The sequence below is a fragment of the Lutra lutra genome, chromosome 1, assembly GCF_902655055.1.
Source record: "Lutra lutra chromosome 1, mLutLut1.2, whole genome shotgun sequence".
In the NCBI taxonomy this organism is placed as follows: Eukaryota; Metazoa; Chordata; class Mammalia; order Carnivora; family Mustelidae; genus Lutra; species Lutra lutra.
In genome coordinates, this window is record NC_062278.1 from 207,679,222 (window position 1) to 207,705,205 (window position 25,984).

Sequence of the window (25,984 nt, forward strand, 5' to 3'; positions counted from 1 at the left end):
GCTTCTTCAAACCAGAAAATGCGAGGAGGCAGACCTATTAAAGCTCCTAAGTTATAAACTGAGTTAAATGAGAAGTATTTACCACAATCCCTGGTGATTAGGCAGCCATTTTACATGTGTAGCCAATTAGAACTTGGACTGAAACAGATAAGCAGGTTTTATTAGGGTCCATTACCTCTGGCTGGGCAGAAAGTTCTCTTAGAAGATGACCATTCCATACAAACCGCTGATCTGCCTGAGAAGGAAGATATAAAATTAATCAAGTGGCTCCTGCCAACCTGAGTTTCTACAAAATTAAAACTCTCCACAATCAGAGTCTCCACCTAGCGGCCACAGGCAGGTCTTCCCCTCAAAACTGCCGCTCCTTGGGGTGTCCTGTCCCACTGGCTCAGGCAGAAACCTAGGAGTCCTCTGGGGTCGGTCTTTCTCTTATCTTTAGTCAACTGCCAAGTCCTACATCTCCTTCCAAATCCGCCCCCTCTCCTACATCCCTGCTCCCACAGGCCTGGCTAGCACTTGATCTGCCCTAACTACTGTGGGCAGCTTTCCCCCATCCCCACCCCCCGCCTCCTGTCTCAGCCTCTCCCCTCCCACCCACCCCTCCACAGGCTGCCAGCAGAAGCTCTCCAACACGACCCCTCTCCTGTCTGCTGGGGAGTCTTCACGGGCTCGCTGTCACCTAAAGAACACCTCTCTGCAGGGCCTAACCCTTGCTGGCATCTGGCAGCGCCTCCAGGAACCACCTGCCGGCATCCCTAGCCACTCTGACTTTCACACTATAAATACAGGAGAAGTTCCCTCAACAACACCGGAGGTTGACCAACTCTCTGTTCTCTTTACAAAACACACCTATAGACCGCCACTCCGCCACTCCCCCAAGTCCCGGGAGAGGCCACAACGGGGCTCTGGGCCCACTTCGTCGCTCAGGTGTGCGCTTGCCATCTCAGGCCGCCAGCTGTACTTGGTAGCCATCACGACATAACCAAGCTCAGGGTCATACACATCCGTGAGACAGGACTTAAAAACAAATGACTTTTTTTTGGAGAGCTGAACGATAACAGAACTTAAAGCAATTAAAGGCAAGCTGCTGAACCAATACAGCTGTTGGATCTGCAGGAGGAGGGGCAGCTCTGGAAGGTCCGAGAAACGGTCAGAATCTACAGGATTCTGCCAACAGACCGCTCTGTGGGTGTCCAAACCTCTACCAGCTCAAACTGGAAAAGTGAAAGGGATGTACTTTCCACAGGGATCAAGGAACCCAAAACAAAGAAAAGCTTACAATTAGTCCTCAATCAAAAAATCAACCAGTCGGTGTCGAATTTTATGTTTTTAGTCAGACAAATGTCTAAGATATGTATGGTTCATCTGTCAGCTTCACGATTTCCTACATTTACTCTGACTCTTGAGTAGCTGACAAATTCCCTTCCCAGCGTGCAGGACAGCTGTCTCAGTTTTGCATTACACTGCCACCACCTCCCCCTGGAACCCTCCCTCTCCCACTGTCCCCTGACCACGATGGCCTATTCAGAACAGCATTCGGTCTCCATTCACAAGCACCCTCCTTTGTAAAGTCATCCCCAGCTCCCCCAGACCGAGTGAGACCCAAGTTTCCCTTGGGATCCCACTCCATTTTGGTACAGGCCTCATCACAGCAATGGTCCCTTATTCTGTGACTGCCCAGACTTCTGCTTCCCCAGGAGGCCGCTGACCCCCACAAGGGGCCACCCTTTCTGTTCCGTGTCCCCACTGGCTAGTGTAGCGACTGGTACACAGCAGGCATCTGAGAGACGTTTCGTAAACAAATGGAGAACACAGCATAGCAACTGCTTTTAAAAGCAACCGTCTCTGCAGTTAAAAGACAAATTGCTTGATTGCTTAGCTTACATCTAAATTTACGTCCAAGCCTACATATAATTTTCCTAGATTAGAGTACAAAATCTTAAAAGAGCCAGTCAACAAAAATATTGATTTAGGGTGGACCATATGAAATTACCATTTTTACTGGTCAAAAATGGTCAGTGACTGGCAATTTCATAGGGGCCAGCCTAACAAGTAACAGACAGCAACCTTTACAATTCGGTCTGCCCCCAAACACATCTGAAGTCTGTTACTAAAATATCCAGGCAGCCATCATCCAGGTTCCTGAACAGCAGGAATTTTAGGATGATACCATCTGAGGACCTATATATATATATAAAGATATATATATCTTTAAAGATGCACTCATATTTAAAAAGAGGGGGGGGCAAGGCAAAATAACTACCAAAAAACCCACTTTAAATCAGTATTTTTCAAGTTCTTATATTAGTAAATTCTTACTTTTCTAGTTATAAAAACTATAACACCATTGCAGAAAGAATATCACTTCAGGCACGTTAATTTTATAAGGACAATTATGTCGTTAACACTAGTAACTCAGGAAACCCCAGGCATGTCTGCTGAGATTGTACTTCTCAATTCTTGTACCACTGGTTCTCAGTCCTGTCTGGGCCACACAGACCGATTCTGGGATCCTGAATTTGCAATTGTGACGGGTACTGAGAACACAGTGTGTTTTCAACCCCACACGTAGGTCTGACATAGCCAGGATTGCAAAAAAGCAATAAATATTTTTATGGATGACATAGAGCTATATCCCTTTAAAAAAAAAAAAAAAAGAAGAAAAGAAAAGCAAAATAAGGAAAAATAAAGATGAAGCTTACCCTTTCCAAAAGACTCATTTCTTGGAATTCCGGACTAGTGTTAGACAGCCGCTGCAAAGTATGGGTCAAATCATACGTCGTTGAGAAGTAAAACCCATCCACATTCAGGACGTGGTTTATCATCGCTAGGAAAGTTTTATTATCTTGTAACTGTTAACAAAGGGGAGGAAAACATCAGTGTGTCTCAGACTTGAAACAGAATCTGTCCTCATCTGTGAGCCCATCGGCCCTGTTAAATGCCACTGGCACAGGTGAGACAGGAGAACACTCACCATTTCCCCAGGACCTAGGCCAGCTCCTGCCCATGGAGGAGGTTCGGTGAACAGCATGGGGGTATTATTATATTAACTGATGGGCTGCATCTCCTGCCCTTTAGGGGCAAAACTTAACTTTAACTTCTAATGGGCAGAAGTTACTTTAACAGCACATCACCGCCTTAGGTGATGACCTCCCACATGCCTGACCCTTTAGAGACTCTCTTTCATCCTCACAACAAACCCTGCAGTTTAGTGTAATTACTCTCATCTGACAAGTGAAAAATATAAAGTCATGAGAGGCCCAATAACACAGCAAGTAAATAACAAGGGAGTAATATTATTCTCATTCCTAAGAAATTTTACTGGGCTGGATGGGAATTAAATCCTTTTTTTTTAAAGGCAAAGATTAGGGGCGCCTGGGTGGCTCAGTCATTAAGCCTTTGGCTCAGGTCATGATCTCAGGGTCCTGGGATCAAGCCCCACATCAGGCTCCCTGCTCAGCGGGAAGCCTGCTTCTCCCTCTCCCACACCCCTGCTTGTGTTCCCTCTCACTGCCAAATAAATAAATAAAATGAAATAAAATGCAAAGACTAAAGAGAAAAGTCCAGTAAAATAATACTTAGTTTTATTTTCTGATAATCACTTTAGCTAAATACTGGGACATTTATTTTATCCTTACTTTAAGAAATAATTGATAATGTCTGGTAATGTTTAATGATTATCAAATGATTAACATGTTAATTTACCTGTTACGAATCTATATATTACAAAATTTGTAATTCGGGCTCAGATATATATATAATGTCTGATATACATACATTTTTTTTAGAATATATATATATGTGTGTGTGTGTGTATATATATATATATATATATATATATATTTTTTTTTTTTTTTTTTTTTTTTTTTAAAGAACAAAAGGTACCAGCAAAGCACATGCAGTGGGCAATGTTAAAATAAGTTGCATGGCTAACAAGCAAGTACAGCAATCAAGAAAAAACTGTTCAGGTAAATATTACTGGGCTATTAAATAAATACAACCCTTTTTATTGCCTTAAACACCATGTCTTATAGGGGTGAACATACTGATCTGTGGAGTATCTTTTCTACACCCTGTCATACACCTTTCTTTTCTTTTTTCTTTTAAAGATGTATTCATTTATTTAAGAGAGAAAGAGAGAGAAAAAGAGAGAGGAAGAGAGAGAGGCTCTCTGCTGAGCACGGAGCCCAGTGCCGGGCCCAATCCCAGGACCCTGAGATCATAACCTGAGCCAAAACCAAGAGTCGGCTGCTCAAACTGAGCTACCCAGGTGCCCCTAATTGTCTTCTCTTACCCTGACACCTTATCCTTGGCACTCGCCAGGTCATGGATACCCCGAAGAGTTCCTTTCTGGGGAGTCTATTGTAGGCATCACTTCCTCTGGGACATCTTCAACTCTCTCATCACAACCACTGCATTACGAAAGTCGAGCTCACCTTCACTAAGACCCGGGGCTGCAGACCGAGAGCCTCGTGAAGGGCGAGCACAAGCATTCCCAGAGTCAGCCGCGACTTCTCTACCCCACCCAGGTTCAACCCCAACTTCCCTCCGAGAGCTGCTACTTTTTCGTTCCTTTGCATTTCCAGCTAGCTTCGCCAGCGCTTGATTTCACGTGCCCTGGTAACTGAAATTTAAGCCGCTTTGCTGGGGGACTGCATTCCCTAACACCTGAAGCAGGGTAACTAACTGAAAGACGCACGTACACAATCCGTGCTAAAGGGGTGCCGCTGGGACATCCACACGCGCGCTGCTGTCCCCATGCAGCAAACGCAAAGAAAACTCTTTCTCCGGACAAGGTGGGAATGAAATGAGGTCAGCAGAACTTCAAAGGCATCTCACATTTTATTTCTTTGCAAAAAGGATATGAAGTTAATTCTGGTTGTTGGCTATAGGGGCTTTTTCTGTTTGTCCTTTTCTCTACATATGAAATTTCAAAACTCAAGAATGTGAGTCAGTTTAAAAAAAAAAAACCAAACCAACAACAGTAAGATACAGAAAGGACTTTTAGAAAGCATGTGTGTAGAGGAACTCTTGCTTGCTGGACTGCTGAAATCCTTAGGCTTAAAAGAAATCCATCCGGTGTTCCTTGTCCCACTGCCCCCAGCGTCGCCCAACGGGACGATGTCAGCTTTTGCAATGAGCAAGTGATTTCGGTTCTTACCTGAATATCAGTTAAGTGCAACATCGTCTTCTTATAAGAAAGGATGTCAAAATCTGTTGCTTTCCAGATGATATGATTGAAAAATTCCCCTATTTTTGTCTTTTTGGTAATAACGATTAGATAGTTACCTGCAAAAAACACACACAACATGACTAGAAAGGAGGCGACTCGAAGGCCAATAGTGGCACTCCACACGGTTAAGCCCCACAGGCCAGCAGTCAGACCGCACAGGGCTGCACAGATGAAAGGCATGACTTTTTTTTTTTTTTTTTAAAGGAAATCTTAGGATTTGTGAATAGAAAGAACAGGGCATTATTTAGAAAAGATCCTACTGAAAGCTCAAATCTTTTCTCAAAAAAATAAAAGTAGAAGCAGTGATCTTACCAGATGGAGTAAAGCCAGAAAATGCTTCTTTCCCTCTCTGGCATATAGACTTCTGCTAATGCGTTTCCCAGCGTGTAGCTTCAAGCATCATGTGTCATGAGATCTGACCACTCCCGGAGGTTTAATGTCCCATCTACACCACCCCTACGGCCTCTGTGTCATTATAAATGGCAGAGAAATGTGCTGGGGCAATAGGACTATCTGGTCCTTGCAGGATCACGAAGATGAACAGTGCAGAATTAAGAAGGCATCACAGCACCAGGAGTAATACCCTAACCATGATCCTGGCCACTGCCTCCTCCCACAAATAAAACGGGGTAAGCCTTTACCACTAAATTCATTCTTAAGCTCCATTCAAGGCTCCTCGCATAAGTGTCCTTCCAGGAAGTCTTCCTGTGAACACCTCTCTCCTGGAACTTGTCATATCGTACTATAATGATTTACTACTTAAAAGCATCTCTCACTAGATTGTAAACTGCAGGGAAAAAAAGGGGGGGGCCTGGCATCTTCTAGCATCTTCTATAACTTAGCATCTAGCACACTGCCTGGTAATACAGGAATGTTTTTTAAGTTCAATGAAATGAAATTTAGATAAACAAAATTTCCTTCTTAATAACTCAGAACCAGGTAGCACTCTCCGACCCACACTAGGTCATGTCCAACCTCAATACGGGGCTGACAGTAGAGGATACACTGGTTCATCAGTGCATTAGAATGTTTACTTACTTAAATACTCTTAGAATTTATGAAAAATGTGTAGTTGACTAGGGATTTCAACTCCAGTTGAAATAAAACCAAAAACGAAACTTTTTTCAACAGAACCTTCAGGCTGATAGATTTTACCACTTGTCATCTGGAGTATGTCACTTTTAGAAATTAATGACAAAGATCTAACCTACAGGTTTACTGCCTCAAGCACGATAGGAAGTATGCCTTCATCTTATACTGTGTCAATTTAATTAACTTCTTTGCCCATCTTAGCTTATTTTTTCTTACCTGCCACCAGATGGATTGTGCCCAGTATACCGAATATTGGTCTCGTAACAGCTGAAGGAGGAACATCTTTCTTGACTTTAAACGAGGGAAAAAAAAAGGAAAAGAAAAAAATCACATAGAAGAAGGCATCAGTACAAAAGGAGATCTAGTTTGACTTCTGTAGTTACTTGAAAATCAGTACACATGATTTGTTCTAAGAAAGCAAAAGTCCGGAGCACCTGGGTAGCTCAGAGGGTTAAGCCTCTGCCTTAGGCTCAGGTCATGGTCCCAGGGTCCTGGGATCGAGCCCCGCATCGGGCTCTCTGCTCAGCGGGGAGCCTACTTCTCCCTCTTTCTCTGCCTGCCTCTGCCTACTTGTGATCTCTCTCTCTCTGTGTCAAATAAATAAATAAATAAATAAATAAAATCTTAAAAAAAAAAGCAAGCAAGAAAGAAAGCAATAGTCCTTCATGAGTGGTAGACCTCCATTTTGGCAATATATAAAATAAAGATGTTCATGTGACGTATAAAGGCCTCTGCCTGTCTAGAATAAGGTGTCCAAAGTAACATGCTTCTGAATCCTCATCAAGTAAATCATGAAGTATTTCTATGTCATTTTTTAACCAAATTTATTCAACCTCTTGCCAGAAACTAAGTCCATGTCCATTTAAGGGAACTAGAAAGTTAATGGGGAAGAAGGCACGAATTTAACACCAACATGCAACTAATGGAACCCAAACAGAGACTTGCCCATCCACCTCTACAAATACGGAAAACGGAGGCAAGACCGAAGGGACGAAGGAGGAAGGAAACGCAGGTGTGCAGGGAGCCAACAACATTAACTGTGACTTTACCAATAATGTCCTTAATAATAAAAAATGTATCCTCGATTATATGGTTCATTTCGTAACTGTTAAACTTTAAGTCAACGTGTTTCATAAAACACATCGATAGAACTCCAGGGAATAATGCCCCAGAGTGGGGGAGGTAAGGGTCCCCATCAAATGAGCTCATTCTGCTGTAGACACGCACGTCACCTCTCTTCCCTCTCCCAGAGTCATAAGGCATGAGTCTCTGAGGAGGCCTACAGGGGAACAAAGCTGCTCCGTGGTTTCATTCACGACTCCCAGACTCATGTGGCTATACAATTTTTCTTTCACAGTTTCTTTACTATCCTAGAACTCATTCTGAAACACTGCTGTCAATCCAAGTGCTGTTTCTTACAGGCAGTCCTGTTGTTCTGCATAAAGTAATTCCGAATAAGGTCTGAAGTTCACTACTGTTTCTCTCGGTGATTTAATTTACTTAGCAACGCTACGCTACAATTGACGAACACGACGGATGGGAATGCCAGTGCAGCAAAAAGCTTAGAGAAAATCCTGAATATACTGAGATCGTCTGATAAACCTGAATGTACTATTTATGGATAGAGCTCCAAGTTACACTAACTGGAGTATAATAACAATAAAACTGATAATTCCTAAGAATACATATTAGTTTTTCATGGAAGGAAAAAAAAAAAAGAATCCTCTTTCCATAGCAATGGTCTGCATTCCCAATGGCTAAAAAAAAAAAGGAAAGAAAAAGAACAAGTTGCAGAGCAACTGTGAGTACTGTGTGTGAGTCAGCCCCTCATCACCACTGGCTTCGGGTCAAAGTATTTCTTCAAGTGTTTACTGATGACTACTTGGTGTCCTTTTTACACCCAAACTATTGGTGACCTTTAGCACTGTCCCGCCTAATGGGTCTGCAATCTCTACCTACCAACAAATGTCACTGAAAGGTCAAAAATAATTGAAAGCACATCCGTGCTAAAGCTTTTATAGGACACCAGGTTGTAGCAAAACGGTCTAAAGAAGTAGTGTTACTAGACTTTAGAAGTGCCCTAACATTGGTTAAAACCAATCAGCTCTCTTGAGAAAGCAGCCATCAACCAACAGACATAGGAAATGCCAAATGATCAAACTAAAACAGACCACTAATTCTATCTGGTCAAAGGAAAACTATATATGGTACTTCCCAGAATAACCAGATAACTAAGAAAATAGAAATTCAGAACCATCCCCTTCTTATACATTACTATCCTATTCAAAGTATTTTCATATTTTACTTTATCTATTCAAAGGATATTTACACTGACTGAATTCCTACTCTGTGGTTACTCAAATACTGTACTTAAAAAAAAGACGGAGGGGCGCCTCGGTGGCTCAGTCGGTTAAGTGTCTGCCTTAGGCTCAGGTCATGATCCCGGGGTCCTGAGATCGAGCCCCACATTAGGCTCCCTGCTTGGTGGAGAGCCTGCTTCTCCCTCTCCCTCTGCTGCTTCCCCTGCTTGTGCTTGCTCTCTCTCTCTCTGTCAAATGAATAAATAAAATCTTAAAAAGAAAAAAAAAGACAGAAAAAACTTTCTAGAGGTGAATATTTAAACACATGAAATATGAAATTCTAAATGTTATATCATGTGGTACACTAATTTATCAACAAAATTATTTCACTTTTAATCAGAAATCAGTATACCATTTATTTGGGGGAAAAAATTGTTTTTCACACACTAGAGAAGCAAAACCGAAATATAACTGGAGAGACAGACAAGATATAGACAGAAAAAGCTTAGGAACATTACTTGCCTACAATACAAGTTTTAGTCAATGATACATACATATACGTATTTTTTTCATTTATTAAATTATACTCAGTCATGAATATTTCCAAAACCTAAAGCAGCTGTTAAAATTCCACACACTTGGGACGCCTGGGTGGCTCAGCTGGTTAAGCAGCTGCCTTCGGCTCAGGTCATGATCCCAGCGTCCTGGGATCGAGTCCCACATCGGGCTCCTTGCTCATCCGGGAGCCTGCTTCTCCCTCTGCCTCTGCCTGCCATTCTGTCTGCCTGTGCTCGCTCTCTCTCCCTCTCTCTCTCTCTCTGACAAATAAATAAATAAAATCTTTAAAAAAAAAAAAATTCCACACACTTAATGCTCAAACAACTTTCTCGCCCTCAAATACCTTAAGTCTCACAGCTAGAAAGGAACTGACCTCAACAAAACCGATCCTGTTAAAGTACAGATAAGGGAAGAAAAAAAGAAATAATTATGTTTTTAAATCCTTACAGATAGTAAAACTTTCGAAATCATTCCTCCTTTTTAGAATAAAGGAGGAAGCATAAAACAAAAGGCATAAAAATCAAATGAGGCGGCAGGAATTCAAATTTATAAGACGACACTCAGAGCCACACACGGCTACACCCCCGATCCATTTACAGAGTCTCTCTGGGCTGCTCCTGCCCCTGCCCCGTCCCCCCACTGCTGAGAGCTACCTGACAGGGTAACTTCCGTGGACACACGGTCAATGACAAGTACGTCGTCCGCTCCGTCATCACAGGCTTCCACATAAAATTTTTCAGGTGTGACGTGCCTAAGAAGAAATTAAAAACCATAAATAACCACAGCAGATGAAATGCAGGCTTCTTAAAAAAAAAAAAAAACTATTTATCATAACAGTTTCTGCATTGCTTAAATCTGACATCAAATTGATTTCCCAGCTACTGAATAAATGTTTTTGCTGTCCTGACGCATTCCCAGCAATGGTTTTCACTCGTGCACTAAGCTCACAAGGTTTGCTGTAAAACCAGTTTGACTTACACAAGAAAATCATACGAAATTCTAACTTACTACATTCAACACACTGCAGAAGGTAGCACGGTAGTCAGGAACCTGGTCTGTAGAACTAGGCTACCTGTGCTGTGCGAACTCAGGCAAGTTACTCATCCTCTCTGTTCTTCAGTTCCTTTATTCATAAAACAGGGATAGTATCAGATAATCGAACATGGTTGTGAGGATAAAATGAGCTCAGAACAACATCTGACACATAGTAAGGAAGATGTATTAGCTAAAAATACTAAGAAATGCAAATAAAATATTTCCAGAAAATTGTTTAAAGTAAACTATTTTAAAGGTGTCTAGGGGCGCCTGGGTGGCTCAGTGGGTTAAAGCCTCTGCCTTCAGCTCAGGTCATGATCCCATGGTCCTGGAATCGAGCCCAGCATCAGGCTCCCTGCTCAGCAGGGGTTGGGATAGAGCCCCGCACAGCCTGCCTCCCTTCCTCTCTCTCTGCCTGCCTCTCTGCCTACTTGTGATCACTGTCTGTCAAATAAATAAATAAAATCTTAAAATAAATAAATAAATAAATAAAGGTGCCTGGGTGGCTCAGTGGGTTAAGCCTCTGCCCTAGGCTCAGGTCATGATCCCAGGGTCCTGGGATCAAGCCCCATATCAGGCTCTCTACTCGGCGGGGAGCCTACCTCTGCCTCTCTTTTCTGCCGGCCACTCCCCCTACTTGTTGTTCTATCAAATAAATAAAATCATTAAAATTTTTAAAATAAACTACTTTAACATTTGGGCGTTTTGTTTTTGTTGTTAGAATGCCATATAAAAAAAACAAGAATGAGGGCAGAAGAAAACTCATTCTGCAAAATAAGAAATAAAGGGGGTAAAAATCAGGATTGGGACAGACTATTTGGAGCGGATGCAACTCTGTAACCAGAGTCCACCAAAAACCACACTTTTTGGCTCCTCAGGAGAACACGTGGCTAACTCAGGCGAGCAGGGAGCTCGAGGTCCAAGGTCCTGGGCTGCTTCCGGCAACAGTAACCCCTACACAAACAAGACAGTGAAAACAGGGCAGCCCAGCTGGGGCTCTTGCCACCCTCCAGGAGCTGACCAGGTCTGGGGAAGGAAGCAGTTTTCTTTCTGTGGGGTCTTCTGTTTTGTTTTGTTTGTATTTTCCAGGAACTAATATTTACTGTCTTAAGCCTCCTTTGAAAGAATTTCTGTCTGTGCAGCAACCAATCGGAGGGCTTTTTCCTTTCCTCTTAAATTCTACTTCCTCTATTCCACTGGCCCTGCCTGTGAAAAATCTTACACAGATCCCCACAACCATCACCGACATCATTTCCGACACACAGATGGCATTTCCGCTACCTGGGATTACAGGAACAAGTGCCCACAGCGGACCAGACGGTACTAAACATTTTGGACGACAAGGATCCAAATGCAACTTACATCCTCTTATGGTTCATCTATAACTAACTCTTTAATATGGGGCTAGTTTCCTCAAGGGGCTGGGGGTGGGTTGCTAAGAGAATGAAAATCCATCAGTTTTAATACAAGTCAAGCAAAATACAACAAAGACAAATCTGCTTTAAATATGGGAGTCTTGGAGTGCCTGGGTGGCTCAGTGCGTTAAGCTTCTGCCTTCAGCTCAGGTCATGATCTCAGGGTCCTGGGATCGAGCCCCACATCGGGCTTTCTGCTCAGCAGGGAGCCTGCTCTCACCTCTCTCTCTGCCTACTTGTGATCTCTGTCAAATAAATAAAATCTTAAAAATATATATATATATATGGGAGTCTTCAACTCAAACCAAATACAAGAGTTCATTCCTTTCTATAACACCCAATAGCATTCCAGCGGATCTGTTTATCCATTCACTTGCTGCTGGACATTTGAGCTGCTTCTGGTTTGGGGTATTATAAATGAAGGTTCTGCGAACATTCCTGTACAGGTCTGAGGCAGACGTACCCCTTCATTTCTCCTAGGTGACTCCCTGGAGGTGGAAAGGCTGGACCTCATGGGAGTTATGGGTTTAACTTCCACAGAGGGGAAAAGGGAGGGGCTGCTGAAACTTTCCAGGGTGACAGAGATGTTCACCATCTTGGTACTGGTGATGGTTTTGTGGGTGTAAAAATACGTCAGCATGTGTAATACTACTGTACACTTGAAATATGTGGAGTTTACTGTCTGCCCAAATATACTTCCAATAGAGTTTTTTTTTTTGAGAGGTCCTGAAACCAATGAAAACGAATAAAGCAAATTTCCAGACAATCGACTCATAAGGTAGTTATCTCTAGTCTTCAATCATGAAAACCAAACCAAACCAAACCAATATGCCAGTCCTTGTCTGCAGATGTCGTGTACCAGCGTGAATCGCTCACTAAGAGTGAGTCAATAAATGTGCTGAAAGCTAACCATGTGTGAAGCATTACACAAGCATTAGGGGCTGCGAGGCAGGGGAGAGATAAAAAAGTAACAAACAGGAAAAAAATTTCAATAAAAAAAAGAGACCTCAAAACCAAGACTTCTTTATAATCTATAAAAGCTTTCAAAGAAAGTGCTGTCTCCCAAGCAGAAGCCATTGTGACAAGCCCCCTCCTGAGGGCCACCCCCATCTTAGAGAGGCAGACAGCATAGATGCCCGGTGGCATTCTTTGAGGCTGAAACAGGCTTAGGACCTGAAAGAGTGCCCGTGGCTGGAGCTACATGGGAACATCCTGTCCCACCTCTGATGTCTGAAGAAACTCCAGGAGATCTTTTCACAAGATTCAAATGAATAACAAAGAATCTATCCTCTGTTCTCTTACTTCTAAAATAATGATTACAGCATTGCTAAAGAGCAGTCCATTACCAATGTTGCTTCAGTGTTAAGTCGACCCCCAAAGACGTGTTCTAGGCCCAGCAGTGAGCGCCAAAGCAACCACCCATGATCGTGGTCAGTCAACAAACACATGGGGGCCTTGTTTAGATGGGAAATCGAAAATGATGGTTAGGGTTTCAAGCTGAAGGCCCAGAAAGAATTTTGAGATGTCTTTGGTGCAAAAAGGTGGTTTTATTAAAGCATGGGGACAGGGCCCGTGGGCAGAAAGAGCTGCACTGGGGTCAAGAGGAGGGGGGAGGGGGTTAGGGACAGTGAGACTTACAAAACTCTCTAAGGAATTCTGGAAGCATGGTTTCCAGGATCCTGAGGGGGCTAGCTCTTGTTGGGAAAGGTTGTCTATTACTATTTAGTAAACCCTCAGTCATGAGACCCTTCAGATGTATATCGGTGGGTCATATGATTGGAGGATGTATCTTGGAGGAGGGGAGGGGGGAGTAAGCGATAAAGGGCCACATTTAAGCAAGAGGCTTGGAACCTGACCAAGGCAAAGGGCTTACAGTGACCATCAAGCCAAATGCAAAGATGCAATGCAAACAGGTTTATGAAACGACCCAGTTCGAAATAGCCATAGGGCCTTACTAACCACTGAGCTACTCACAACCAGGCACGTGATATCCCCATACTCCCTCACTCCGCCCTCACCCCCTGCTCACCCCCTGCCTTGCGGCAAAAAGCCCCTCCTCTACTGCCCTGCCTGCCACTTCCCTGTGGTGTACTCGATAAACTTCTCTCTCTCTTGTTCTGTCTTGGGTGAATTCTCTCACTGCCCCCCACTGCCAGGCCCCACCTGATGTGGACACCCCACGGCTGCAGCCCTTCATTAAGCCCGGGGACGAGACCGCTCATCCTAACTGCCTCACAGACAGCGGGAACTAAATGAGCACTTATGAAGTACTTTTGCAAAGAATAAAAGGTCTGCCTCATTCATGACAGGACCAGAAAAGTTATTTACTTCACACTTTAAAGAAATAATATTGTTGAAGGTTCTGATATCTTTGCCACATGGGCGACCTCTAAACAACCTTGTTTTGATAGGAAGATACCAGAATCATACTTTATCTTCTAAATATATATCCCCAAAGTTCAAGACCATATGAAACAGAGCTCTGATTTATCAAAAAACAAATATTCCAGAATAATAATGTGAACAAAAATTATAAATGAATGTCTTTCTTAATTTATTTGTAAATACGACTCTATAACAAGAAAAAAGCTTTTAGTACAAAAGACAATGTTAGCTCTAAGAAGCCAGCATGAAATGCTGGTTATCCCTAGCTACTTCTTCCAGTAATCATTTTTACTTTGCATAGTTAAGAGTTTAAACAATTAGGGGCACCTGGGTGGTTCAGTCTATTAAGTGTCTTCGTGATCCCAGGGTTCTGGGATCTAGCCTCTCAGCAGGGAGTCTGCTTCTCCCTCTCTCTGCTCATGCACTCACTCCCTCTCTCTCTCTGTCTCTCTCAAATAAATATTTTTAAATATTGAGTTTGAACAATTAAACCGGATACAGAATGTGCTGGAATTTAAACTGTATCATAGAAGTGTCTGTGGTAGACTCCATCCTAAAGATGTCCCCCGCCAAGATTCCCATCTCCTGATTACTCATTCACTCTAGGTACTGCCCTGAGGATGGAATAAGGTTACTAATCAACTGGCCTTAAAACAGGATTATCTTGGGTAGTCAGGGCCCAAAGGAATCACAGGCATCACAGGAGCCCATAAAAGCAGAAGAGGAAAGAAGAGCCCGTCAGAGAGGTGCAGCAGAAGGGGAACAAGAAAGTTCGGGAAGGAGACGGATTTGATCAACTGTTGATGGCTCCTGAGATGCTGCGGCCACATACAAGGACAGCAGAGAAGCTTCTAGAAACTAAGAGTGGTCCCATGCTGACAGCCAGCAAGGAAACAGGGACCTCAGTCCCACAACAGTCCCTGAGTGTTACTTAAACTATGCTCTGCATCCTGCTTAGGGGCCTACACTCCTCTCCGTTCACAGCTGTGTTTGGGGACACAGGGTTGGCACAATTCTCCCCGTGAAGGGTGTGTCACTTCTTGAATAACCAACGTTCCTTTTCGTACAAAAAGATGACTAATGGACATACAATCTCAGAAAATCAGATTCCTCCACACTTTAATACAATGCACGAAACACGGAGCTTGCAGCTCAACAGCCAACAGAAAAAGGCATAGTGTTGGGGCACCTGGGTGGCTCAGTGGGTTAAAGCCTCTGCCTTCGGCTCAGGTCATGATCCCAGGGTCCTGGGATCGAGCCCCACATCGGGCTCTCTGCAGGGAGCCTGCTTCCCCCTCTCTCTTTGCCTGCCTCTCTGCCTACTTGTGATCTCTGTCAAATAAATAAATAAAATCTTTAAAATAAGAAAAAGGCATAGTGTTTTCCCTCAGTGGTTCACCCTCTTATACTCTGACTACCTTTAGAGCTCTTTTTTTTTTTTTTTAAGATTTTTTTTATGTATTCGAGAGAGAACACATAAGCAGGGAGAGGGGCAGAGGCAGAGGGGGAAGCAAACTCCCCACCCCACATAGGGCTTGATCCCAGGACCCTGGGACCTGAACTGAAAGCAGATGCCCAACCGAATGAGCCACCCAGGCATCCCTGACTACCTTTATCTACATAAATGCATTTAAGCTCCTCACTTGCAAAACTTCTATAATGAAAATAAATTATTTGAATAAAATCAACTGAAAAGTCACACCTGTTTTCATATACAAGTTGTGGTGTGTAACCTAACGGATAACCTTTCCATTACTGATAAATACATTGTAAAAGCCAGTGTTTATAGGAGAAGAGTCTATTAAAATTTATGTATGTATGTATATATACAAAGTTATGTAAAATGTGTATGTACATATCTTTTGAAAATATATATGAAATAGGAATGCCTGGCTGGCTCAGTTGTAGATCATGCAACTCTTGATCTCAGGGTCATGGGTGTGAGCCCCATACTGGGTATAGAGATTACTTTAAAAAAATAAAAAGTTAGGGGTCGTGGGTGGCTCAAGTCATTTAAGCTTCTCACTCTTGATTTCAGCTCAGGTCATTATCTCAAGGTCATAAGACAGAGCCCCACATCAGGCTAGGCACTGGGCATGGAGCCTGCTTAAGATTCTCCCTCCCTCTCTCTCTCCCACTGCCCCTATTGGCCTCTCTACCCCACCTACTCTCTCTCTTTCTCTCTAAAAATAAAATAAAATAATAAACAAAAGGTTTAAATTATATATGAAATAAAAAGTATCTCTATTATAAGCAATTAAAGTTTTTCCCCACTCGGTATTTAAACTTAAAACTGATGTGAAAAGTTCTGGGAACACTGATTAAATACACACATCTTGGATTAAGACTTTCAAGCATATACAAAAAAAGTAGAGGGCTGTTAAACTAAGCCTTTACTAATTGTCACATTCCTGATAATCACAAAGTTAGTGACTTCACTATGTCCTTAGAGTCCTAAAAATTATAAAGTTAAGAAACTGAAATTTCTTTTAGAAGAAGATGACACTGCTATAACACTTCTAGTCTGGACAGACACATTTGAAATGACAGATCAACTAATTAAAATTTTAACTGAAGTAGAAAGAAATGCATTTCCAGGGGCGCCTGGGTGGCTCAGTGGGTTAAGCCGCTGCCTTCGGCTCAGGTCATGATCCCAGGTCCTGGGTTCGAGCCCCACATCGGGCTTTCTGCTCAGCAGGGAGCCTGCTTCCTCCTCTCTCTCTGCCTGCCTCTCTGCCTACTTGTGATTTCTCTCTGTCAAATAAATAAATAAAATCTTTAAAAAAAAAAAAAAAGAAATGCATTTCCAAGAGTAAATTCCATCCATTAAAAAAAGCTCTGATATTCTTTCAGAACATGGAATCTGGGGGGTACCAACAGGAGGGTGCAGCGCATGGGGCAGACACTAGTCATTCAAATGCAGGTCTGGAAGAGGGAAAGTGCTTGGAAATAGGCTGACTCGCTAAGTCACCACAGAGACTCATCGCCTGTGGGGTGAGAGCCAACAAAGCAAGCCAATTCCCACAGCAGAATGCTGAAAAGCCTCAAGGACTGGAAGGAAAAGGTAATAAGGACTGAGGTAGATAGGGGCGAGGTGACTCACAGTCTGTGTAAGTCGCTCAGATCCCTACCCAAACCTACAGCAGCGCCTGCCCACACACCCCCCGCCCCACCCCCACCCTGGGATTTAATGCTTAGAACAGTTCAACAGAAGATGCTCTAAGGCCTCCAGACATGAGGCACAGCTGAGGGCCAAGGAAAGAGCCAAGTCAAGTCAAGAGACAAAGAAGGTCTACTTAGAGACTGGGAAACTCATCCAACCCTCTTTCTCTGCTAGATGCCCAGGATGCTGGCAGCCCAGCTCACACCATCCCTCTCCCGGAGCCCTCACAGAAGCTCTGAATACCGTCTCTGAAGAAACTCGTTGTCCTGGAAGCAAAGACCAGCAACTGCTGACCTTGAGCTGCACCCCTTTTCGCTCTAAGAAAGAGCTGAGCTCCTGTGCGATCCCTCTAAAGCAAAGGCCACCAGTTTGTAAGTCCTGACCCACAAGCAGACCCTCCGATCAATTTTTAGTGCCTCCTTCTTCAACATGAAATGACAACCGAGGACCACCAGATATTAGGAAAGCTTCCATCACACAAGAGAGAGTCTAAAACAAACAATAATAACTCTGGATAAAAAAAAACTATGCCGAGAACAGACTACAACCTCAAAGCACGCTTATAATTGACGTGGCCCCAGACAGAAGACCTTGCATTCATGAAATAAGAACAAGAAAAGCACATTCAGAAAGCAAGAATGTATTCTTGGACTGAGAACAGAAGTAATAATTTGACTATTGGACAGAAAGACTGGAAGAGAAAACTGAAGAACTCTCCTTGAGAACAGAATAAAAAGATAAGAGCTGTAAAACAGGAAAACATAGGAAGAAAGGGGAGGAGGAATAGGGGAAGGGGGAAAGGAGGGAGGGAAGGAGGGGGAAAGAGAGAGGAGCCTGATCCAGGATATTCAACATCAATTCAGCAGGAACTCCAAAAGAGCACACAAGGAAAAAAGGAAAGAACATATTTCAAAGAAATAGAGAAAACAAAACAAAAATAGTGAAAAACACACACATACACACACACACCGAGGCACATTAAGCATTAAAATTCAAAACACCACACAAAGACATCCTAAAGTTCCCAGAAAAAGAAAAATAAAAAAGAAAGAAAGAAGCATTGAAATATTCAACAGTCACACTACTGGATTATTCAGCAACAACACACACTGCACGATTCAACAGCAGGTCTTCAAAATTCTACAGGATAATAATTTCTAATTGAGAATTCTATTAACCACACTATCCAAGTGTGAGGATAGAATGAAAATACAACATCTCAAGATACCTTTCTTAGAAGGAAAAGCCTGTTTCACCAAAATGGAATGAATCAAGAGGTAGACTGAGAATCCAAAACAGGACAGAAGTGAAAAAAAATTCTCCTGACAAAGGGATTGTCCGGGACCACAGCTATGCAATGAGCCTAAAGAAAAGCCAGTATGGATTAAAGCAGGGTGTACAGGGCTCCCAGAAGTAAATCTCAGAGAAGAAAATGAATTCATAGTTACCCAACGTGTTTCAGAGGAATTTTACTGCTGTCCCAGAGACTGAAGATTCATTAGCAACAGGTACATTTTTTTTTTTTAAGTCATGCAAAGGATGGGGCGCCTGGCTGGTTCAGTGGGTTAAGCCTCTGCCTTCAGCTCAGGTCATGAAGTCAGGATCCTGGGATCGAGCTCCACATCGGGCTCTGCTCAGCAGGGAGCCTGCTGCTTCCTCTCTCCCTCTCTCTCTGCCTACTTGTGATCTCTCTCTCTCTGTCAAATAAATAAATAAAATCTTAAAAAAAAATTTTTTTTAAAAAGTCATGCAAAGGAGGCCTGGATGGCTCAGTGGGTGAAGCCTCTGCCTTCGGCTCAGGTCGTGATCTCAGGGTCCTGGGGTCGAGTGCTGCAACAGACTCTCTGCTTCCCCTCTCTCTCTGCCTGCCTCTCTGCCTACTTGTGATCTCTCTCTGTGTCAAATAAATAAATAAAACCTTAAAATAAATAAATAAATAAATAAATAAATAAATAAATAAAAAGTCATGCAAAGAAAAAGGAAAAAGGCACTTTTCAATTCCTGGAAAAGCAAACATTTTTACTGACTTCATTTGAACCCTATCTACATGAGCATAGCAATGTGAACACTGAGTATCTTACTATAAATATACTGAGAGAAGAAGGGAGAAAAAGAGGGAGAGGTATGAAAGCTGAAGTCTCATCCTCAGAAGTAGGAAGTCATCAGATAACTAAAACTGAAAAAATTCAGGAAGCAGCAGTACAAGCACTCTGTTCAGAAACGTGGAGTAGAGGTGCATCTGGCTGTCTCCGTCACCGGAACATATGACTCTTAATCTCGGGTTAAAGTTTAAGTCCCATGCTGGGTACAGAGATCACTTAAAAAATATCATCTCTAAAACAATAGGAAGGAAGGAAGGAAAAAATACTAGAAGAGGGGTGCCTGGGTGGCTCAGTGCGTTAAGCCTCTGCCTTCGGCTCAGGCCATGATCCCAGGGTCCTGGGATGGAGCCCCGCATCGAGCGCCGTATGGGGCTCTCTGCTCAGCAGGGAGCCTGTCTCCTCTCTCTCTCTCTGCCTGCCTCTCTGCCTACTTGTGATCTCTCTCTCTCTCTGTCATAAATAAATATTTTTTAAAAATAAAATAAAATACTAGAAGGAACTGCTTAAAATGCTGAAAGTCAATGTCCATGGGACAGTGGGAATTAGGAGTGCAGAACAGTGTTCTCTTTTATTATAAGCTCTATATACTGATGACTTTTAAAACACCCACAGGTATTATATTAAAATAAAAAAGAAGTTTAAAAAATATCTTAAGGGGTGCCTGGATGCTTTAGCCGGTTAAGCATCTGCCTTCAGCTCAGGTCATGATCCTGGGGTCCTGGGATCAGCCTGGTGCCCCTCCCACTCAGTGGGGAGTCTACTTCTCCCTCTCCCTTCCCCCCACCCCCCTGCTCTCTCACCAGCTCTAATAAATAAAATCTTTTATAAGTACATAAATAATGTGTTAAAATAATAGAAACAAAAATAAGAGCAACTGTGGATCGAGATAGATCGGGCCCAACAAAGGCTCTAAGACGGTTGTTGGATCCTGCCGCTCAGAGAGACGCTGCTGGAATCCTGGTTGCTGATGCTCCACCGGCCTGTTCTGCTAATGTTGTTGAAAACAGCTCAAGAACTGGAGCAGTGAAGATATGAACAGTGACCGCCACCTAATCAACATCTCTGAGCAGTCATGGTAAGTGATGACTCAGAATCCCACTAAAGATCGCAGCAGGTGTCCTCTCAACTCAGAGTCGTCTACACATCCCTTCGCTGTCTTCTTCTTCCCACCACTCTTTAACTGCCCTTACTACTGACCTGAAGTATATGCACTTTACCCAGTAAATTGTATTCTGTAAGTTTTATGCTCCCCAGGTTTCATTTCAAAAGCTAGTGAAATCAGAGGAGCCTGGGTGGCTCAGTCATTAAGGGTCTGCCTTCCGCTCAGGTCATGATCCCAGAGACCTGGGATCCAGTCCCGCATCGGGCTCCTTGCTCAGTGGGGAGTCTGCTTCTCCCTCTCCCTCCGCCTGCTTGTGTTCCCTCTCTCACTGTCTTTCTCTCTGTCAAATAAAATCTTAAAAAAAAAAACAAGCTAGAGAAATTAGCTTCAGCTCTCTAGCACTTACCATCAGAAACACTGGAGTAAGCCATCCAGTGGTGTAAGTTTTGCTGGTGCACATGGTCTTATTGTTATTTTTGTTTGGGGAGCCTCACCAAATAGACTACCAGGTAGACACGGACTCTGCTTATCCATTCTCCTTGGCGTTTCTCACCCAAGAAGAGAGCAGAAGTTCAAGTACTATTCTTAGAGAATACTACATAATCAGTCAGCAAATATCTACCTTAAGTTGGGTTTTTTTCTACAGACCCTAACTAATGTTTTCTTTGGCTCAGTGACAAAGGATAAAGGATTTAAAAGCTGTTTTCCTTTCTCCCAGCTAAGGAAAGATCTCGGCCGGTCACATGTTAACTGGATTGGAGGGTATGGTGTACCTAAGGAGAGGGCAAAGAGGCAAAGCAGTGCTCCTCCAATCAGAAAGCCTACAAAGTGTCACTAGTGCCAATTTCCGCCTGGAGCTTTACAAAATTAACCAGTCAACGGGCTATACTGAATTCTCAACATAGTAAATACATGGAAACCAAGACAGAAGCCTCCATGGTAACCAAGAATCTGGGAGGAAATATGTCCTCTACAGCCAAAAGCATGGCTTTCAATTGCTGTCAAGTCTCTGATGTCAATAAACTCTCTCACATTACTTTTTTTATGAAATAGATTTTAGAAGCTAAGACACGGAGAGTCCCTCCAAGAAGATTATTTGGTCATTAACTATGCTGCTGATATCAAGCTCGGAAGTTGAGAGAAATACCGTACAGTAAAAAGAGCTCTGGTCCTATATAAGCCGGCAAGGCTGTCCGAATCCAACAGGCATGAAACCAGGAACCCTAACCGAACAAGACTACTGCCTCGTTTCTCTCAAACCTGCGTTCTGCTCTCTGTTCAGAGGACACATATTCTGGAAGATACACTGAAACAGCAGAATAGTTAAATAACAACTACTTCCTACTCTGACTGCTTTCATCTGGTTGACTATTTTGCTTTTATAGATTGCTGACCAAGTAGGAGATAAAAAAGAAAATTCCGAGGACTAGGAGTTTAACTCAACGCAGGTTAATTCCATTATACTTAATAGAAATGCATTTAATGTTATGGCAACCTGGGATTCACTAGCTCCTAAGAGTGCCTTTTAAAAATTATCCTTGTCAAATTTTAAGAAAAGCAACATATTTAATTATAAACACATTATAAACACAAAATATATTTTTTCAGAGTTGGCAATATGATTTTCTAGTGGCTGAAAACATCCCTTTCTCCCCTGTGTAACATTTACATCTCTAGGCAACAAAACTCACCTCTTCAAAAATCCTGTCCCATCCTGGGAGCAAAATTAACCCACTTCAAAAATATTACTATTTGCTGACCTCACACCCATCACAAGGGCTGTTATGAAAAACAAACAGAGAATAATGAGCGTTGCTGAGGATGTAGAGAAACTGGAAAACGGGGCGCTGTTGGCAGGAATATAAACTGTAGTGAAGTGTAGCACTGTAAGAAAACAGAATGGGGGTTCCTCAATGAAACTAAAAATAGGATTAGCTCATGATCCAGAAATTCCACCCCTGGGTATATGGTCAAGAGAACTGAAAGCAAGGTCTCAAAGAGGTATTTACGCACCCAGGCTCACAGTGGTATCACTCATAACAGCCAGAAAGATGGAAGAAACCTAAGCGCCCATCGACAGATGAATGCGGGAGACAAAACGCAGTACATACATAAAATGAAAATTCATACAAAAACATACAAAAAAGAAAATTCCGACCCCTACTATTACATGGATGAACTGAGTACATTATGCCAAGTGGAAATAAGCCAGTCACAAAGGGACAAATACTAGATGATTCCACTTCTATGATGTACTTAGAGGAGTCAAAATCACGGAGACAGAAAGTAGAATGCTGGCTGCCCGGGACTAGGGGGAGGAGAACTGGAGTTTTTGCTAGAGCCACAAAACTCTGGCAAAAACATGTATCCTCGAAAAATCTTACGTAAGAATTAAATCAAAGTCTTAATAATCAAACCTATCCTATCTGTGGTTCAAACCCTACAGGAATAACATTTTACTAGCCCTGACTAGCAAAAAGTAAAAACTCAGACAGTAAAGAAGGGTCCTCTGAGCCCACTACACCTCCACCCAGAAGGCACTCCCACCACCCCTCATCCATCCACCCTCCGGGTTCCAGGGGTTCCAGCCTTGCGGAGCCACTGCTAGGGCACCTTTGGTACAGCCCAGGTTCATCCCAGACAACCCAGGAGCGCAACCCAATCTCAAACAGTTGATATTTCCAGGAAGCTAATGCACTTTAAGATTTTATTTATTTATTTATTTGACAGAGAGAGAGATCACAAGTAGGCAGAGAGATATCATAAGTAGGCAGAGAGAGAGGGGAGGAAGCAGGCTCCCTGCCAAGCAGAGAGCCCGATGCAGGACTCGATTCCAGGACCCTGAGATCACAACGGAGCGGAAGGCAGAGGCTCAACCACTGAGCCATCCAGCCGCCCAAGCTAATGCACTTTAATTCCATCTTCTTCCTCAAAACCCTGAGGTCCCACCTACTTCTTATTCACAGCACCTCCTAAAACCCATTATCTCCAAAACCCAGACTCTTCCAGAATAGTTCCAAGTCTAATGACCACCTAATCCGAAGCTCTAATCCACAGCAAAATCCTCCAAGGCCCCCAAGCCTTCCAGAGAACGCTCTTCTACTCTTCTGCCCCAGTATGCTTTGGTTCTCACTTGGCTCTAGAGTGTGTGAGAACCCCTGGGACAGCTCAATGTAAACACGCAGATTCCCAGCCGCCCCCTCCCCCGAGAGATTTTTCACTTACTAGGCCTCCTGTGAGGCTCTGGGAGACGCACAAGCACTGCTAGTAATCTGACACAGCCCAGCACTAACCCAGGCTCCAGCCCCAGCCCCCAAGCCAACGAGTACCTTGGACATCGCCAACGAGTACCTTGGACATCGACTGTGCATTCGTTATCTGTGCCCATATTTATAACCTTCCCTTCCCTCCATCCTTCCTTGCAAAGAGATGAGTGAATATGCTTTCTGTTGCTTGTACTGGACAGACCATGTATGTCTTCATCACCGTGTGACTCAGTTTCCATCTGGTCAGGGCTGCATCATGGCTGTCCTGCTGACCTCACAGCTCTCGCCATCTCTTACAAAGAAAGGTGACTTCCTAACAGGGAACAATGCTTCAGAGGCAAGCTGCAGCCTAATTCACTTTCTAAAGGACTTCCTGTCTTAACACCTATTTCAGCTGACTTTTTAAAGGCAAGGGTCCTTTAAATGTTTCCAGTAATGGATTTCTGGTGTAACTGTGTCATAATTTCAAATTTATCACTGTCTGACATTCTCTATGCTTTATCCAAGTAACTTAAAAAGAAAAAAGGAGTCACAAAATAGATTATTTAGAACTGTCTGGATTTTTTTTTTTTAAGATTTTATTTATTTATTTGACAGAGAGAGATCACAAGTAGGCAGAGAGGTAGGCAGAGAGAGGGGGAAGCAGGCTCCCCGCCAAGCAGAGAGCCCGATGTGGGGCTCGATCCCAGGACCCTGAGATCATGACCTGAGCAGAAGGCAGAGGCTTAACCCACTGAGCCACCCAGGCACTCCAAACTGCCTGGATGTTTCAAAGGAATTTTAAATTCTGAGCATATCAATATTCTGTTTTCCGTATTAAAAATCCATATGGACGTGTTGACTATTTTCAAATATAAGTGACCCGCTTCTATACCAGGCACATCCAAGGACCCAGGTGAAATCAATCTGATAAGAAAAAAAGCAGTCTGAATAATGCAGTGTAATGGAAAGATGTCCAGACTCTGGCCCTGCTGTCTTCCAAGGCCAGTTCTGCCATGGCTGGGCTGTGTGACCTGCCTGTGGGGCCAAGGGCAATTATTTCTGTCTTCAACAATGATGGACGATATACGTCAACACATGACTTCACAGAGGCACTGGAAAATAATCATCTACATACAACGACTTAAGCAGCTGCTACTTCAAAAGAATACATTCCAAAGTACCCCGGAGTGTGTCATTCTGAGATGCTGGTGGTACCTCTACACTGGAAAGTGCATTTACTTAGGTGATTCTCCAAGGATCTCTCTGCACAAGGCCTTATGCGAGGTACTGAGGAGCAGAGAAGAAATCAATGTTGTGATGGTTGGAATATGTTCTACACACGTGCAACCTAGCGGGAGAAACAAAGCATAAGCACTACACTGTAACGATTTTTCATCATTTCTCGGGGGCAAAGTGAGTAGTTTAAACAGAGCTATGGAGGAGCGCCTGGGTGGCTTAGTCGGTTGAGCGTCCAACTCTCGATCTCAGCTCAGGTCTTGATCTCAAAGTAGTGAGTTCAAGTGCCACATGGGGCTCCACACGGAGCCCACTTAAAAAGGGGGGGGTGCCCAGGTGGTGAAGTCAAGGAAGTGTCTGACTCCTGGTTTCGGCTCAGGGTCAGGAGGCTGATCTCAGGGTTGGGAGGCTGAGCCCCACATCGGGCCCCACACTCAGCACAGAGTCTGTTAGTTTCTCTTTCCCTCTGCTCTCTGCTCCTCCACCCTCCCCTGCAAGCCCATGCATGGACGTGCACTATCTCTCTCTCTGGTTCGCAAGTTAATTAACGAACTAATTAATGTCTTTTAAAAAGGCAAACAGTGCTATGAATTGATCATTCTACTTCCAGTCTTCTACACTGCACATCAATCCTAAGAGACAGAAATGTGCAAGCCAGATGGACGTGTGGTGTCCAGTCCCTGTGACGGTAAACTCTTCTGGGAGCTCAGTGAAGGGAAAGATATGGGGACAAGGCTTCTCAGAGAAAGTGAGTCTCTGTCAATGACACTGGGTATCTCCTCCACACTCTCTTTCAATCGTCGTAATAATCCTGTGAAGTAGGACCGTTCTCATTTCACAGATGAAAAACGGATTCAGAGATAAGTAACATGGCCGTGACACAAAGCAAATAACAAAGTCAGGATCTGAATCAAAGTCTCCTCTGACCAAAAATGCCTGCATCTCTCAGCTCTACCACGGGTCCACGATTGTGATTAGCATGTAAAGTCAGGAGAGAAGACGGCATTTTGGAAGAAGGATCAAAATAAAATAAGCGCAAGCTTAAGGCTAAAAGAGCGTGGCCAAGTCGGTGGAAAGGGGAAAGAATGCACTGAGCAGTTAGAGGAAATATGGTT

General features: G+C 43.3%; 1 protein-coding gene across 2 annotated transcripts in view; it reads right to left on the reverse strand.

Annotated features, from left to right (window-relative positions):
- SACM1L (SAC1 like phosphatidylinositide phosphatase) overlaps positions 1 to 25,984 on the reverse strand; it is a 61,348-nt gene that overhangs the window by 32,449 nt on the left and 2,915 nt on the right. Inside the window, exons 2-6 of one of the 2 annotated variants that reach the window (XM_047695943.1) lie at positions 9,837 to 9,934; positions 6,542 to 6,616; positions 5,162 to 5,289; positions 2,703 to 2,852; positions 176 to 235 (exon numbers count right to left, since the gene is read on the reverse strand). In XM_047695943.1, the coding sequence (XP_047551899.1) occupies positions 176 to 235; positions 2,703 to 2,852; positions 5,162 to 5,289; positions 6,542 to 6,616; positions 9,837 to 9,934 (511 nt within the window). Of the gene's footprint in view, positions 1 to 175; positions 236 to 2,702; positions 2,853 to 5,161; positions 5,290 to 6,541; positions 6,617 to 9,836; positions 9,935 to 25,984 lie in introns of those variants that run through there. The other variant, XM_047695951.1, reaches the window with a different exon arrangement.